General features: G+C 47.6%; 2 protein-coding genes across 2 annotated transcripts in view; both read right to left on the bottom strand.

The window, feature by feature from the left end:
* The window catches only part of LOC113976602 (disintegrin and metalloproteinase domain-containing protein 33-like), a 33180-nt gene extending 31747 nt beyond the window's left edge, over positions 1–1433 (bottom strand). The window contains exon 1 of the mRNA XM_027701926.1: positions 1346–1433. Coding sequence (XP_027557727.1) covers positions 1346–1433 — 88 coding nt within the window. The remainder of the gene's footprint in view (positions 1–1345) is intronic.
* A 6889-nt stretch (positions 1434–8322) lies between these two features.
* Positions 8323–15081, bottom strand: part of ALMS1 (ALMS1, centrosome and basal body associated protein) — a 63929-nt gene continuing 57170 nt past the window's right edge. The window contains exons 17-19 of the mRNA XM_027701906.1: positions 13997–14060; positions 12842–12941; positions 8323–8792 (exon numbers count right to left, since the gene is read on the bottom strand). Coding sequence (XP_027557707.1) covers positions 8748–8792; positions 12842–12941; positions 13997–14060 — 209 coding nt within the window. The 3' untranslated portion in view covers positions 8323–8747. The remainder of the gene's footprint in view (positions 8793–12841; positions 12942–13996; positions 14061–15081) is intronic.

Genomic DNA, 15081 nt, shown 5'->3' with positions numbered 1-15081 from the left:
CCCTCCAACCCCCAGCCACACACACAGGCCTCTGGTTCTGGGAGGGGACCTGAAATATTCTGCTTGGATTCAGCCACTGCTGCCTTCCCAGGGCAGAGACAAGGAATAAACCCCTCGAATTTTAATTCCCAAAGGGAGAAGGGCAGGGATTCTCTGCCTCTCCTGCTCCTGAAGTCTCTCCCACGCTGCCTGGGGAGAGGATGGGACACGAGGGGCGGCCGCTTTCCTGGGATTACTGGGCTGGGCTTTGGGCCACGCTGCCAAAATCCCTTAGTTATGAGATTTAAGACATGATATTTGAAATTTCTCGCTGTTTTGTCTGTGGCTTTTTCTGGGAATCTCAGAGACTCCGAGCGGGAGACGGGGCCTTAAAAAATCTAACTCAAATAAACCCAAGTCTAGCGCAGAGGGGGTTTCCCACACCCCCCTTCTCTTTATTTCCTGGAGAACACACACACATTCCCAGCCCTATTTGGGAATGCTGCGTGGGGAACAGCACTGCTTTGGCGTTTTGGGATGTTGGCACCCCATATTTTCGGGGACGGGGAGCTCCGAGTGAGCCCTGCAGAGCCCAAATCCCACCGGAGCAGGCGGCTCTCCCGGCTCTCCTCTCTTTATCCAAACAGAGATTCCTGGCTCCCAGCACCCTCCCCGTTGCTCTCCCAGCTGCACGGGGCTCTCTCGGAGCTGCTGGAAAACTTTCAGCAGCCGCCGAGAACCCGGCAAAAGCTCAGAAGTTAAAAAAAAATAACAACAACAAAACCAAAAAAAAATGTGCTTTGGGTGGAGACACCTCGGCCCTGAGTTCCCGGTGGGGTTGGGGAAGGAATTAGGGATGGGGAAGAAGCTGCGGGAGAGGCTGAAGTGAAACTGGTGTCCCCCCCCGCCCTCTCTCTCCTCCGACGGGAACCTCCGGGGAGAAAAATGTATTTCCTCAACGACCGAAAAAGCCACGTTTCAGCCCAAAAAACACGGAGCAGCTGCACGAGCCCCGGAGCTCCTTCCCGGTGCCTCCGCCCGGAGCCGGGACGGGATCGGGACAGGACGGGACGGGAATAGGATGGGGACGGGAATAGGATGGGGACGGGATGGGGGGGTCTGAGCCGTTTTGAGGGGGTGAAAGCCGAACCCCTCCCTCTCCCTGGGGGTCGCCTGATCCCATCCCAACAGGACTATATAGAGTCATAGCGGCGGGCGCCGGGCTGGGGTGGGAGAAGGGGGATTTGGGGGGGGGCGGTGGGATCGCAGGGATCCCACTCTCCCCATCATCCTTCCCCCCCATCCATCCCGCGGACCCTCCAACTCTCCAGAAACCCCCTCAATACCCTTCCTAGGACCCCCTTACCTGCCGTCCCCGGCGGGGGGACCCCCAGCAGGACCCCCAGGAGGACGAGGCGGTGCCCCCAGCCCGGGGGGGGCCCCGGGCCGGCCATGCCGCCGCCGCCGCCGCCGCCGGGGCTGTCACCGTGTCACCGCCTCCGCTCCGAACCTCCCCTTCTTATGCCGGCGGGTCCCTCCCTCCGCCCGCCGCCCCCCGAGCGCTGCCCGGCCCGGGCGGGGGGGCGGCGGGGAGGGGAGGGGAAGGGGAGGGGGAGGCTTTGTCCGCCCCTAATTTATGGCTGCGGGGTTTGGCCGCTTAATGAGAACCAGAGCCGGCGGTTCGGAGGCTCCGAGGCTCCCCCCGCGGCTTCCACCCATCCGTCCATCCATCGGTCCATCCGTCCCTCCATCCCCACCCGGGGGGGGGGGGGGGCCCCGCTGCTGCTTCGCCCCCTTTCCTGCCCTGGGAAAGGCGGGAGGGAAGGGGGGGGGTCCCCACGGGTTGCCTGCGGGAGGAAGGGAGGGGTAAAAAAAGCGATAAAAGCAAATTATTAAATACAAGTAATGGAAAAATAAATAAACAAAAAAGGAAATGAAATAAAAGGAAATAAAAGGAAATGAAAGGAAACGAAAGGAAATGAAATAAGATAAAATAAAATAAATAAGATACAGTAAAATAAAATAAAATAAAACAAAATAAAATAAAGATAAAATAAAATATAAAATAAAACAAAATTAAATTAAATTATTAAATAATCCCATCCATTCCACCACAGACCCTCAATCCACTCCACAGTTGTTGTTATTATTAATATTACTTTTATTGATTATTAACATTAATATTTGTACTATTAATTAATAGTAGTGATTATATTAATAATATAATCACAGAACGGTTTGGATTGGAAGGGACCTTAAAGCCCATCCAGTTCCACCTCCTGCCATGGGCAGGGACACCTTCCACTAGCCCAGGTTGCTCCAACCTGGCCTTGGACACTTCCAGGGATGGATTTTATCAGTATCATCCAACCAATCCCATCAAACCAGTGGTGGGACAGCGAGTGTGGGGATGAGGGAATGTTCACTTCCCTTCCTTGCACACACACACACATTCCCAGCCCCTCTGGATCATTCCCTAGGGTCACCCAACCCTCCCTCCCCCCATCAGGGCAAGGATTCATCAATAGTTATCAAAGTCCTATCAGTAATATTGATTAACAGCAGTGATTAAAGCTTTGCAAACGATTTCACTCTGAAAACGGGGACAGTTCCAGGCACTCTCACCCCGAGTGCTCCAGGCACCTCTGGCCCAAGGTGACATTTGGGGGCAGGAAGGCACAGGGGACTTTTGAGAGAGAAGGAATTCATCCCTGTGAGGGTGGTGGGGCCCTGTGCCAGGTTGGGTAGAGAAGCTGTGGCTGCCCCTGGATCCCTGGAAGTGTCCAAGGCCAGGTTGGAGCAACCTGGGACAGTGGAAGGTGTCCCTGCCCATGGCACAGGGTGGGACTGGATGATCCTTAAGGTCCCTCCCAACCCAAACCATCCTGTGATTCCACGATCTCCTGCCCTTCCTGCACAGCAACAGCTCTCCCTGAAGCTCAAAGTTCCCCACGGAGGGGCTGGGAAAGTCCCACCACCTCCAGGAAAGGAAAAAGGCAGCAAAAACCAGTCAATCCAAAGAATAAACCCCTGGAAGTGCGGGGAGCACCCGAGGGCACCGCAGACTCAGCAGCTCGCAGGGGGTTCAGCAGAGCAGCCCTAAATCCCCAGCCTGGCACAGAACCGGGAAAGATTCCAAGGCAGGAAAGGGCTCTCGGCCATCAGGAAACCATCAAGGTCCAGAGGGACGAGGCAGGGAGCTGGGGAGGCCTTTCCAGGAGGGATGAGCCAGGGGTGGGATGGAGCAGGAAGAAGGAAACCCAGGGCAGCCAACAGGCTCTGGCGTGGCCTCACCGTTGCTCCATGACACGGGACATTTTTCCTCATTCCTCCACTTCCTCAACCAGGCAGAAATTTCTCTGCTTCCCACCAGCACAGGGAATGTGAGCAGAGCTTGGGATGTGAAGCCCATGGGCCCTACACGGGGCTGGGGCAGCAGCTGGGGGCGATCCAGGCCCTATAAAAGCCTTTTTGTGCGGAGGAACAGGCGTCGTTCCCGTGCCTCCAGCCTGGATCACTTGATATCCCTGCTGACAAAAGCCAACAGAAGCTGTGGCACCCGACCAGGACCTGCAGCTGGGTCACAGCCTGGCAGCTGAGCCCAAATTCGGGGATTCCTGCAGCCTGGAGCGAGCCAAGAGCAGCACGTGGGAAGCAGGGGTGGGAATCACTCACAACCAGGGAATTACAGACAAGGAGAGGCTCTTGGTATCCGTTTTCAGGGTGCTCCCAGGAATTCCTCCATAGTCATGACAGAGGCAGCCAGGACAGGGACACAGAGCATGGGAGGGGTGATCCTGGGCACCCACATTTTGGGGCTTCACTGATCCATAAGCTCAGACACCATCACTCTTCACCTGTCACGGGACCTTTGCAAAGGGCGTGCTCGGTTGTGACACAGAATCCCAGAATCCTGGAATCACTGAGGTTGGAAAAGCCCTCCAAGGTCATGGAGTCCACCCTGTGCCCAATGCCCACCTTGTCCCCCAGCCCAGAGCACTGAGTGCAACAGCCAGGCCTTCCTGGGACACCTCCAGGGGTGGGGACACCAAACCTCCCTGGGCAGTACCACCCTTTCCATGAATAAATTCCTCCTGATGTCCAACCTGAGCCTCCCCCGGCACAGCTTGAGGCCGTTCCCTCTCCTCCTGTCCCTTGGTTTTCGGGAGCAGAGCCCGACCCCCCCCAGCTCCCCCCTCCTGTCAGGGAGTTGCAGAGCCAGAAGGTCCCCCCTGAGCCTCCTTTTCTCCAGGCTGAGCCCCCCCAGCTCCCTCAGCCCCTCCTGCTGCTCCAGAACCTTCTCCAGCTTCGTTCCCTTCCCTGCACACGCTGCCCTTCTCTAGTAAAACACCTTTCTGCTGCTCATAAAAACTTTTGCCCTGATAGACCCCCCCAAAAAAGTCCCTTCAGACCAAATTTCACACAATCTTTTAAAACGACAGTTCCATCCACAGGTGATGTCACAGGAACTTGAGCGGGTGCTGAGGAGCCCACGGCTGGAGTGTCATCTCCTCCAGATCCAACTGGGAACTCTCAGGGGGGCTCATCCCTGTCCAGAGGAAGGTCAGGCCTGGCTCTTCAGCAGATGACTCATCGAGGCTTAGCTGGGACCAGCAGCCAGACAGGGGGATTCATGGAATGCACCGAATCCATCTCAGGTAGGGAAACCACAACTTCTGGAGTCTCTTCTACATCACGAAGACAAGTTTGAAGCAGCTTCTGATGAAGCAACAGGGCTGCAGCACACGGGCACACGGATAAAATTGGGCTGGATTAGAAAAAAAAATCCCGTTTTTCCTAGGGAGACCTCTCCCAAGTGTCCTCATCCCCGTGGAATTTGAGCGCCTTCCAGGAGCGCATTAATCACCGCGGCTTCCATTTGTCACGCCGGGGTCCTTCACCCGCCCTCAGGGGCTCCTTTGACCCGGGGAATTCGGTTTATCTGCTGATGCAGGGAGAGAAATATTAATAAAAGCTTGACTTTCAAACCCTGCTCGTGTGAAAGAGTCGAGCCTTTCCCATTTCCAGAGGCTGGGAAGAATTCCCACCCCGAGCCGATTGACGGTCGTCTGATGACTTCACGGTCGCCCGGCTCGTAAGTGCAGCAGGAAGGAAACAATATATTAAGATCTGCTTTACTGGATTAAAAGTTTGATCTGGGCTAATGAACAGCCAGCCAGGAAGTCATGTCTTCATCAGGGAATGGTTTCAGGAAAAGGGAATTATAAACCAGGATGCGCTTGCGGAAAAAATTCGATGGAGTTATGGGAGGTCTGATCAAAGGTCTACAAAGTCTATAATTCATCTAATTTTAGATGAGCATGGAAAGGGGTTGGAATTAGATGGTCTTTAAGGCCCCTTCCAGCCCAAATCTTCTGGAATTCTAGAAGAGGAAGTGATTTCCTCACCTGCTGTTCCACAGGGAAAATCCTTCCCTGTCTCCTCCTCTTCCAAGTCGTCCTGTTGTGTTCTCCTACAACTCCTACAAATTTACCATCAGAATTCCTTTTGGGAAGAGTCCTCCAGCAGCCACCACACTGGACCAGGCCACATCCAGGCAGATGTCTGGTAACATGACTAAATTGTGAGAGGAATTTCCTTTTCTAGGGAAATCGGGCACTCCAGCTCTATTTTTACATCCCTGTTCCAACAGATTTCCAAGGAATTCTTTCTAGTTACCAGCAATGAGAGAACGTGTCCCAGACATCCACTCAAGCCCCAGCAGTGCCTGATGTGAGAAGGGTTCTCCATGGAAAGGATTCCAAAAAATTCCAAACCAACTGGAGATTGGTTCTCCATAGGAAGGATTCCAAAAATATCCAAACCCATTGGAGATTGGTTGTCCACAGGAAGGATTCCAAAAATATTCAAACTAACTGGAGAGTCATTCTCCATAGAAAGGATTCCAAAAAATTCCAAACCAACTGGAGAGTGGTTCTCCATGGAAAGGATTCCAAAAAATTCCAAACCAACTGGAGATTGGTTCTCCATAGGAAGGACTCCAAAAATATCCAAACCAACTGGAGATTGGTTCTCCATAGGAAGGATTCCAAAAATATCCAAACCCATTGGAGAGTGGTCTCCATGGAAAGGATTCCAAAAATATCCAAACCAACTGGAGAGTGGTTCTCCATGGAAAGGATTCCAAAAACATCCACACAAATTTGAGTGGTTCTCCATAGGAGGGACTCCAAAAAACACCCACCAAAAACCAGAGGACTGACCATGTTACTCTAAAAGGATCAGGAGTGAGTCCTTCAGGATGGAATTCACAGCACAACAAGGAGAACTCGTGGAAATGGTCATGGAAGAGGAAATGGAAGATGTTCCAGAAGGGCAAAAAAAGCCTCTTATTTTAAAATAAAGTTTCAAAGCATAAGGTGGATTTTTTATACGTCTTTTCCAGTTCCTTGTTTGTCCACCTCATCCATGACATTTCCCACCTCCAGTTCAGGCTGTGGACACACAACACTCACTGTGAGGGGAGGTGCCGATCCAAGAACATTCCTGACTAATTAAGAGCAAAAATCTGCTCCTGCAGGGGTTAAAAAAAATCAGTTCTGCCCTCACTGAGCTCCCAAAAATTTGCAGAACTTCCCCCAAAAGTCTTTGTGTACAGGGAGTTAAGAAGGGATGACTCCACTCTGGAATCAACACGGGCCAAGCACAATTTCCTGAGTTTTTGGAATGAAGTTTGGAGTGTTGGAAGCAGCGACTCCAAATGTCAACAGTCTCCTTTTCCCCAGAACTGTAAACACTGGATGCTCTGCATCCAGCACGAGATTTATCCAATGGCAATGGAATGGGGGTGAGTCACCTTCACTAGAATCCCTGAGGGAGGGAAATCGAGGGAAGGATGGATGATAACATTCCCCCCACCACCAATTTTGGGAGAAGATTTCAGCACCCAAAGGGTGATGAAACCGGGGTCGAATCCCCATCCCTGGAGGGATTTCAAAGCCCTGTGGATGTGGCACTTGGGGACATGGGGCAGTGGTGGCCTTGGCAGTGCTGGGAATGCTTGGACTCGACCTCAGAAGGCTTTTCCATCATCAAAGCCCTTCAGCTCCCTTGATTTTTCATCATTTCAAAGCTAAAAGCAGAATTGAGCAGCTGAGTGGCCTTAAACGAGCTCAAAGTGAGGCGAGATCTTGTCAGGACTCCAAGACATCCCAATTTCTTGTCCTAGGGAACAAGTCCATTCCTGTAGCAGAGAATCCAGCACCAGCAAATTTCAGCACCTTCTTCAGCAACGTGGAAAGGTGCTTTCTAACCCTGGAAGAGACTCCCAAAGGCAAAGCAGCAATCCAAACTGATGCCATGGAGAAGTGAAAGGAGCAAATTCAAGCTCAAGGCCAGGTTGGACAGGGCTTGGAGCAACCTGGGCTGGTGGGAGGTGTCCCTGCCCATGGAGAGGGTGGAACTGGATGGGACTGAAGGTCCCTTCCAGCCCAAAGCACTCTGTGATTCCACAATCTTCTGCCCCTTCTGGGTCACTCTCTGCACAACAACAGGTCTCCCTGAAGCTTAAAGCTCACCCTGGAGGGGCTGTGCAGGTTCCATCACCTCCATGAAAGATCTTCCCACTTCCCAACATTTTTTTTTGACCTGTTTATCACAGAATCCCAGACTGGTTTGGGTTGGAAGGGACCTTCCAGACCATCTTGTTCCACCCCTTGCCATGGGCAGGGACAACTTCCACCAGCCCAGGTTGCTCCAAGCCCCATCCAGCCTGGCCTTGGACACTTCCAGGGATCCAGGGACAGCCACAGCTTCTCTGCCCAACCTGGGACAGGGCCTCCCCACCCTCCCAGCCAACAATTCCTTCCCAATATCCAACCTAAATCTCTCCTTTTTCCACTATGAAGCCACTCCCCCTTGTCCTGTCCCTCCATCCCTTGTTCCAAGTCCCTCTCCAGCCCTCCTGGAGCCCCTTCAGGTCCTGGAAGGTGCTGGAAGGGTCTCTCCAGAGCCTTCAATCTCCGAGTTGTGCCTCAGTTTCCTCAAAACTGCTCCTCTTGAACTGAGTTACTGAAAACATCTGAGGCAGAGAAAATAGGAAATCACAGTTCACACCCACTTCGTTCTCCTTCAGATGTGTTTTCCTGTTTATTCATCACCTGAACTCCACAGTGACAAAAAAAACATCACTAAGATTTTATCACCAAGAACCACAACCTCTGTATTTTATCTTTGAAGTGATGCTGGTTAAAGGTAAGACCAGGCAGGACACAACCAGCTCATCATGTGGAGGTGATTCTCCCAGGAAAGGTCTAAAAAATTCCCCAAATCTTCCAAAATATCCCTGATTAGACTCTCCAGGTTCATACCCAGACAAGCTGCAACAGTTACTACAACTCACATGTTTTATTGAGGGGTTTTTTTGCGGTACAAAACAAGTAAATTTTCTACAAGACAGGAATTAAAAAAATAATAATTAAAAAAAAATCATTGTTCAAACCCATTGAAAATAAATATATAAAGCGTCTATTCCAATCAGGGAGCTATAAATATATTATGAACTGAGTTTTTATCCAGACTATGTTGACTTTGGAAGTGCATAAAACCTCTACAAAACCCCCCAGGCATTTCTTTAAAACCCTGACATTTATCCCAAATCATTGATTCTTAAATAGGGCAAGATCAGATCAGTACAAAAGCGACCCAATACCACAAAAATTGGAGCTGTGGAAGTATTTCCCTGCATGTTTGTCTCTTCCACATCACGTGCTGGAAGCATCCCAGGGTGGTTTGAAGGGATCATTCCATCAGTTCCAAGGCACCTTCTTCCCTAAGACACGGTTGGTGATTTTCTGCAGGGAAAAAAACAAGAGACAGAGATGAGTTTTGGTGCTTTGAAGGTTCCAAACGCTGAGCAGGGAGACATTCCTTAGTTTTCTGAACAGAATATCATGAAATCAAGGAATGGTTTGGGTTGGAAGGGACTTTCAAGCCCATCCAGTTCCAACCCCCCCTTCCACTAGCCCAGGATGCTCCAACCTGGGAATTAAAGGGTAATAAAACACCACAAAATGGGGATTTATTTACACCTTTTAGGACACCTAAAGCAGCCCAGTTGTTTCTCACTCATTCCCATGAAAAAAAAGCAGGATAATCCCATGCTGGCTGCTGTGGGAATGGTCAGGAACAAGCCTAAAGAGATACAAAATATCTTGGAATTAGCTGAATATCCATGATCATGTCTTCCCTTCATCTGCTGAGTAGAAACTCCTGGGAGTCACCTGTTCCCAAATTTGTGATGTGTTTAGGAAAGGACATGGGAGAAGAGCAACAAGGACAGTGGAAGGAACAGAAAGTGTTTTCTACAACAAACAGTGGAATAAATTAGGAATCTGCTGGGAAGAATGAAGGGGAGGAGATGGAAGCCTTGTACAATCCTGAAGGTGAAAAGTTATTTCCAAACTCTTCCAAAAATAAGCTTAAAAAGAAAAAGGTAATACATTTTAAAAGAACAAACCAAACACAGGATATTTGGTGCAGGGGTGGAGCTGGATGGGCTTTAAGATCCCTTCCAACCCAAACCAGGCTGTGATTCCATGATTTTTCCCCTCACACCTCCCATGAGTCCTCAGAGCTCCCAAACCTTCCCAAATCTGCTGTGGAATTGTTTCCCAGCTCCAGAACAAAGTGCTTTTCCCTTTGGGGCAGTGACACCTTGTGGTCCCTTTCTTAAAAAAAATAAGGTTCCTCAATGCTAATATTGTTTTTCTTTCTTTTAAGGGATAGAGGGAAGCACATAAATCAATTGTTATCCCCTTTATGGAGGCTTTTCCCATATTCCCTATTTATTAAAATTACAAACTCGCTCCATTCTAGTGGAAAAGCCTCAGTTATGGATAAAATTTGTATCTGATAAACTCATAAAATCCATTTTTGCTTCACTGGGGTTCAGAGAGTTCTGATTTCTGCTGCCATCAGATCAAGAATCTGTTCCCACTCCAGAGTTTTCCACATTTAAGGCCATTCCCTGCTCTGACTGGGATGATTTTATTTGAAATTCAAAGTACCAAAGCAAAGGGATGCTGGGGCAGAACATCAGCCCAGATCCACGTGCACCCTGTGACAAAAATAATTCTGCTCTCTTAATAAAGATAATTATTTCACAATTTCAGAAATTAAGAGTGTCTGTGCAACCCTGAGCCCAGGAATTTTGATGTCTCTGGTTCTGTGTGAGCCCAACGATCCCATCCTCACTCAGGGCCAACAAAACTGGTTTTTTATTCTCTCTTCACCTCCCTCTGAGCCCCAAATTGGCACAGAAATGCCTTAAAACAAGCCCTGACAGCCTTAAACTTCCCAGGTGTCCCACTAGAATATTTTCACTCAGGCTTTACAAAAAGTAAGCAAATTTTGTTCACATATATTCACTTAATTTCGGCTCTTTGAGTCAAATAAACTCAGTTTCAGCTCATCCCTCAGCCTGGACATTAAGATTGTTATTCCCAGGAAGTGTCCAAGGCCAGGTTGGATGGAGCTTGGAGCAACCTGGGATGGTGGATGTTGTCCCCATGGCAGGGGGTTGGAATGAGATTCATTAATTCATTGCTTCCTTTCCCGAATTTTAATCACCCCCTGTGAGCCCTCAAGGCCCTGTAGAGATGACACACCCTCTGGAATGCTGGAGAATCCCACTCTTGGAGCAGCAGGAGAGGCTGAGGGAGCTGGGGGGGCTCAGCCTGGAGAAAAGGAGGCTCAGGGGGGACCTTCTGGCTCTGCAACTCCCTGACAGGAGGGGGGAGCCGGGGGGGGTCGGGCTCTGCTCCCAAAAAACAAGGGACAGGAGGAGAGGAAACGGCCTCAAGCTGCACCAGGGGAGGTTTAGGTTGGATATTAGGGAAAAATTATTCATGGAAAGGGTTGTCAGGCATTGGAACGGGCTGTCCAGGGCAGTGGTGGAGTTCCCATCCCTGGAAGTGTTCCAAAAACACATGGATGTGGCACTTGGGGACATGGGTTAGTGGTGGCCTTGGCAGTGCTGGGGAATGGTTGGACTTGATGATCTTAGAAGCCTTTTCCAACCTTAGTGATTCCATGATTCTCTGATTTTAGGGACAGCTCCTGTCCCTGAGCACTGCCCAGGCAGGCAGAGAACACAAGAACCGTGCCCAGCTCCAGCACTGACCCCACACTAACCTGACTCTGTCCTTCCCTCTCCCTTCCCAGACTTTCTCTGGATACATCCCAAAGGAACTCCATCCTGCTGGGTCAGACTGAGGCACAAAGGGCTCTTCCAGGTGACAGGAATTAAACCAGGAGCCAGCTCTGCTCCAGAGCCCGGACCTGCTGTTCTACATTCCCAGAGAGACCCTCAGACCACACTTTGGGCACAGCAGATCCCTAAATCCCACAAAACCCTGGATCACACACGTTTGTAGTGTGGTTTTGGTACCATCTCTTATTTCCCCCTAATTCCCTGTCTCATTTCTAGAGTCATTCCACAAAATCTGTCGTTCTTTATCTCATGAACAACCCCTGCATGGAACTGGTGCTCTCAGCCACACATCAACCACATTCCAAACAAAACATTCCCTGTATTTGCAGCTACTCATGGCAGCTCTTCTGCATCAGCAAGGAAAAGTAAAATATTCCAATTATTTACTGCCATGAATCAGCATCTTCCAATCAAAACCACATTGATATCCAAAACTTCTGATCCTATTCCCTCTCTGCTGCCAGCTGACTCTGCTATTCCAAGGCAATGACTCCCAGCATTCATTAACTCCTCAAACTTTACTGTACCAGCACCTGGAATTTTCAGGCTGCTGACAAAAATATGTCCTGAAAATACCCTGCAAAAAATACAGCATCAAATCCAAGTACTTCCAGTGGAGAATCCCCACAATCACATTGGGAAGGTGTTCTGGATAATACATGGAGTTACAAGCCCTGACTTTTAAAATCCAATTACTGCTGTTCCCAACAAAACTATTATTCCAGCTCTGGCTGGAATAACTAATTTCCCAGGTCTGGCTGGAATAACTCAGCCAGGAAAGAGTCATAATGCTAAAAGTGAAATAAGTCAGGTTTAAAGCTCAGTGTTTGTCCTGCAAAGAGTTTGTTGTTCCTCATCTTTTGGGTCTCCAGCACAGGGAGGACATGGAGCTGTTGGAGTGAGTCCAGAGGAGTCCAGATTACAGGGATGGAGCAGCTCTGCTGGGAGGAAACACTGGGAGAACTGGGATTGTTCAGCCTGGAAAAGAAAAGGCTCTGGGGTGACCTGATTGTGACCTTCCAGGACCTGAAGGAGCGACAAGAAACACGGAGAGAGACTTTGGACAAGGGATGGAGGGACAGGACAAGGGGGAATGGCTTCAGACTGAAAGAGGGGAAATTTAGGGTGGATACTGGGAAGAAATTGTTCCCTGGGAGGGTGGTGAGGGGCTGGGATGGAATTCCCAGAGAAGCTGTGGCTGCCCCATCCCTTGGAAGTGTCCAAGGCCAGGTTGGAGCAACCTGGGCTAGTGGAAGGTGTCCCTGCCCATGGCAGGGGGTGGAACTGGATCATCTTTAAGGTCCCTTCCAACCCAAACCATTCCATGATTCCATGATCAGGACTTATGAAGAGAAAGACGAAGCTCATGGATGGTCACTTTTGGAGATTCCCTTCTCCAAGGGGACAAATGAGGCCCCTCTGCTTATTTTAGGATTTTGGGTTATGTAGGGGAATTGATATTCCACATTTTCCTAAGCTTGACTTCTCCGACCCTGATTAAATCCCAGTGGAGCCAAACTTCCTCAAAATTCCAAAACAATACCACAGCATTCCCACTTAGCAAATATTCCTCTCTATTTGTGAGTTCAGGGAAGAACATTCTGGAATGTCCCGGAGCAGAACACCCACTGTTTTGTAGAGCTGTGCTTTCAGGCGGTACGAGTTGTATTCCAGCCTTCTCTTCTCCTCCTCCCTCTTCTTCCTCACCTCTGGAAGCTGCTCATAGATCCTGAAAGGTAAAGGGGAAAAAAAAAAAAGCCATAAATAGTGATTTGGGACTTAGTGATATTAAAAATAAAAACATCCCCTGTTTTATGCTCGTGTTCTGTTAAAGGCTCCTGGCCAAGCACATCCCTGAAAAATCTATTTGTGGCTTTCCAGGGAAAATGTGGAATACAGAGTTGTGAGACAGGAAATTCCCACATCCCATTAAGTCTTTCTCTTCCAAGCAGCACCTCCTGAAAGGAATATTTATAACATTAAAATGATCCTGCAGCTGATATGATCACCCAGCTGAAACAGGCAGAGCCTCAGTATCTTCCAGACAGAATAATTCCAGGGCTTTTCCAGACTGATTCCCAGAGATGTGTCCATTCATCCACAGCAGGATTTTATCCCAGGAATAACCTGATTGAAGCTACTTAGGCAGCTTTCCCAAATTGCAGTGTTTTCAATAATGTTGTGCTGCTGCTGAACCTTCCCCAAATCTTCCTTTAATCATGGAATCATGGAATGGTTTGGCCTGGAAGGGATCTTAAAGCCCATCTTATTCCAGCCCCTGCCATGGGCAGGGACACCTTCCACTATCCCAGCTTGCTCCAACCTGGCCTTGGACACTTCCAGGGATCCAGGGGCAGCCACAGCTTCTCTGGGAATTCCATTCCAGGCCCTCACCACTCTCCCAGGGAAGAATTCCTTCCCAATATCCACCCTAAATTCCCCCTCTGCCAGTCTGAAGCCGTTCCCACTTGTCCTGTCACTACATTTCCTAAGGAAGGGTCTCTCTCCGGCCTCCTTGGAGCCCCTGGAAGTTGCTGGAATATCTTCCCAGAACCATCTCCTCTCCAGCTGAACATTCCCAGCTCTCCCAGCCTGTCTCCATAGGGAAGGTGCTCCAGTCCCTTTAGCAACTTCGTGGCCTCCTCTGGACTTGCTCCAACAATTCCACGTCCTCCTTACATAGGAGACACCGGAACTGGATGGATTATTCCAGGTGGGATCTCACTGATTTCTTTTCCCACCCAGGGCACTGACACACCCAGAATTAAATCTCCTTAAATTTACCTTTTAGACCTTTGAACCATTTCATTCTTTGGAATTGCTCTTCTTCTTTCCCTCATTGGAAAACCTGCATGGAAAATTCGGAGTTAAGGGAACGATGACCAAATTCACCGATCACTGAGTCCTTTATAAGTTTTATAAAAGTCTTTATAAAAAAACCCCCTTTGTTAAAACTCTTTATAAAGTTTTTATAAAAAATTCTTTTATGAAGACTTTTTATAAAAAATTCTTTATAAAGACTTTTTATACGAGTCTTATAAAGAATAAAGTTAAATAATTGTAACACTTCTATTAAAAACACACACAGCAAGTACAATGTGGAAATTCATTAAATTAATGACTTAACATGAATTAAAGTTTAAAATTAAAAACTGAATTAACGGCTTGAAATGACATAAAATTTAAAATTAAAAACTGAATGAATTAATTAAAATCTCATTACATTAGTGAATTACAATTAATTGGAATTTCAAACTGAATTAATGAATTAAAATTTCATTACATTAGTGAATTAAAATCAATAAAAACTGAAATGAAAAACTGAATTAATGAATTAAAGTTTCATTATATTAATGAATTAAAATGAATTGAAATTTAAAACTAAAAACTGAATTAATGAATTAAAAATTCATTGAGTTCAAATGATTTCAAATTTAGAATTAAAACTGAATGAATGAATTAAAATTTCATTAAATTAATGAATTACAATGAATTGGAATTTAAAACTGAATGAATGAATTAAAATTTCATTACACTAATGAACTGAAACTAACTAAAATTTAAAGTTAAAAATTGAATGAGTTAATATTTCATTACATTAATGAATGGAAGTGCATCGAAATTTAAAATTAAAAACTGAATTAATTAATTAAAAATTCATTCATGAGGTAAAATGAATTAGAATTTCGAATGGAAAACCAAATGAATTAACAACTCATTAGAGTTCAAATGGATTAAAATTTAGAATTAAAGTTGAATTAATGAGTAAAAATTTCATTAAATTAATGAATGAAAATGAATTCAAATTTAAAGACTGAATGAGTTAAAATTTTGTTAAATTAAGGAATTGAATTGAAATTTAAAATTAA

The sequence above is a fragment of the Neopelma chrysocephalum genome, unplaced genomic scaffold (genome assembly GCF_003984885.1).
Source record: "Neopelma chrysocephalum unplaced genomic scaffold, ASM398488v2 Primary Assembly neopelma1_174, whole genome shotgun sequence".
Lineage (NCBI taxonomy): Eukaryota > Metazoa > Chordata > Aves > Passeriformes > Pipridae > Neopelma > Neopelma chrysocephalum.
This window is presented reverse-complemented; position numbering and strand designations above follow the sequence as displayed.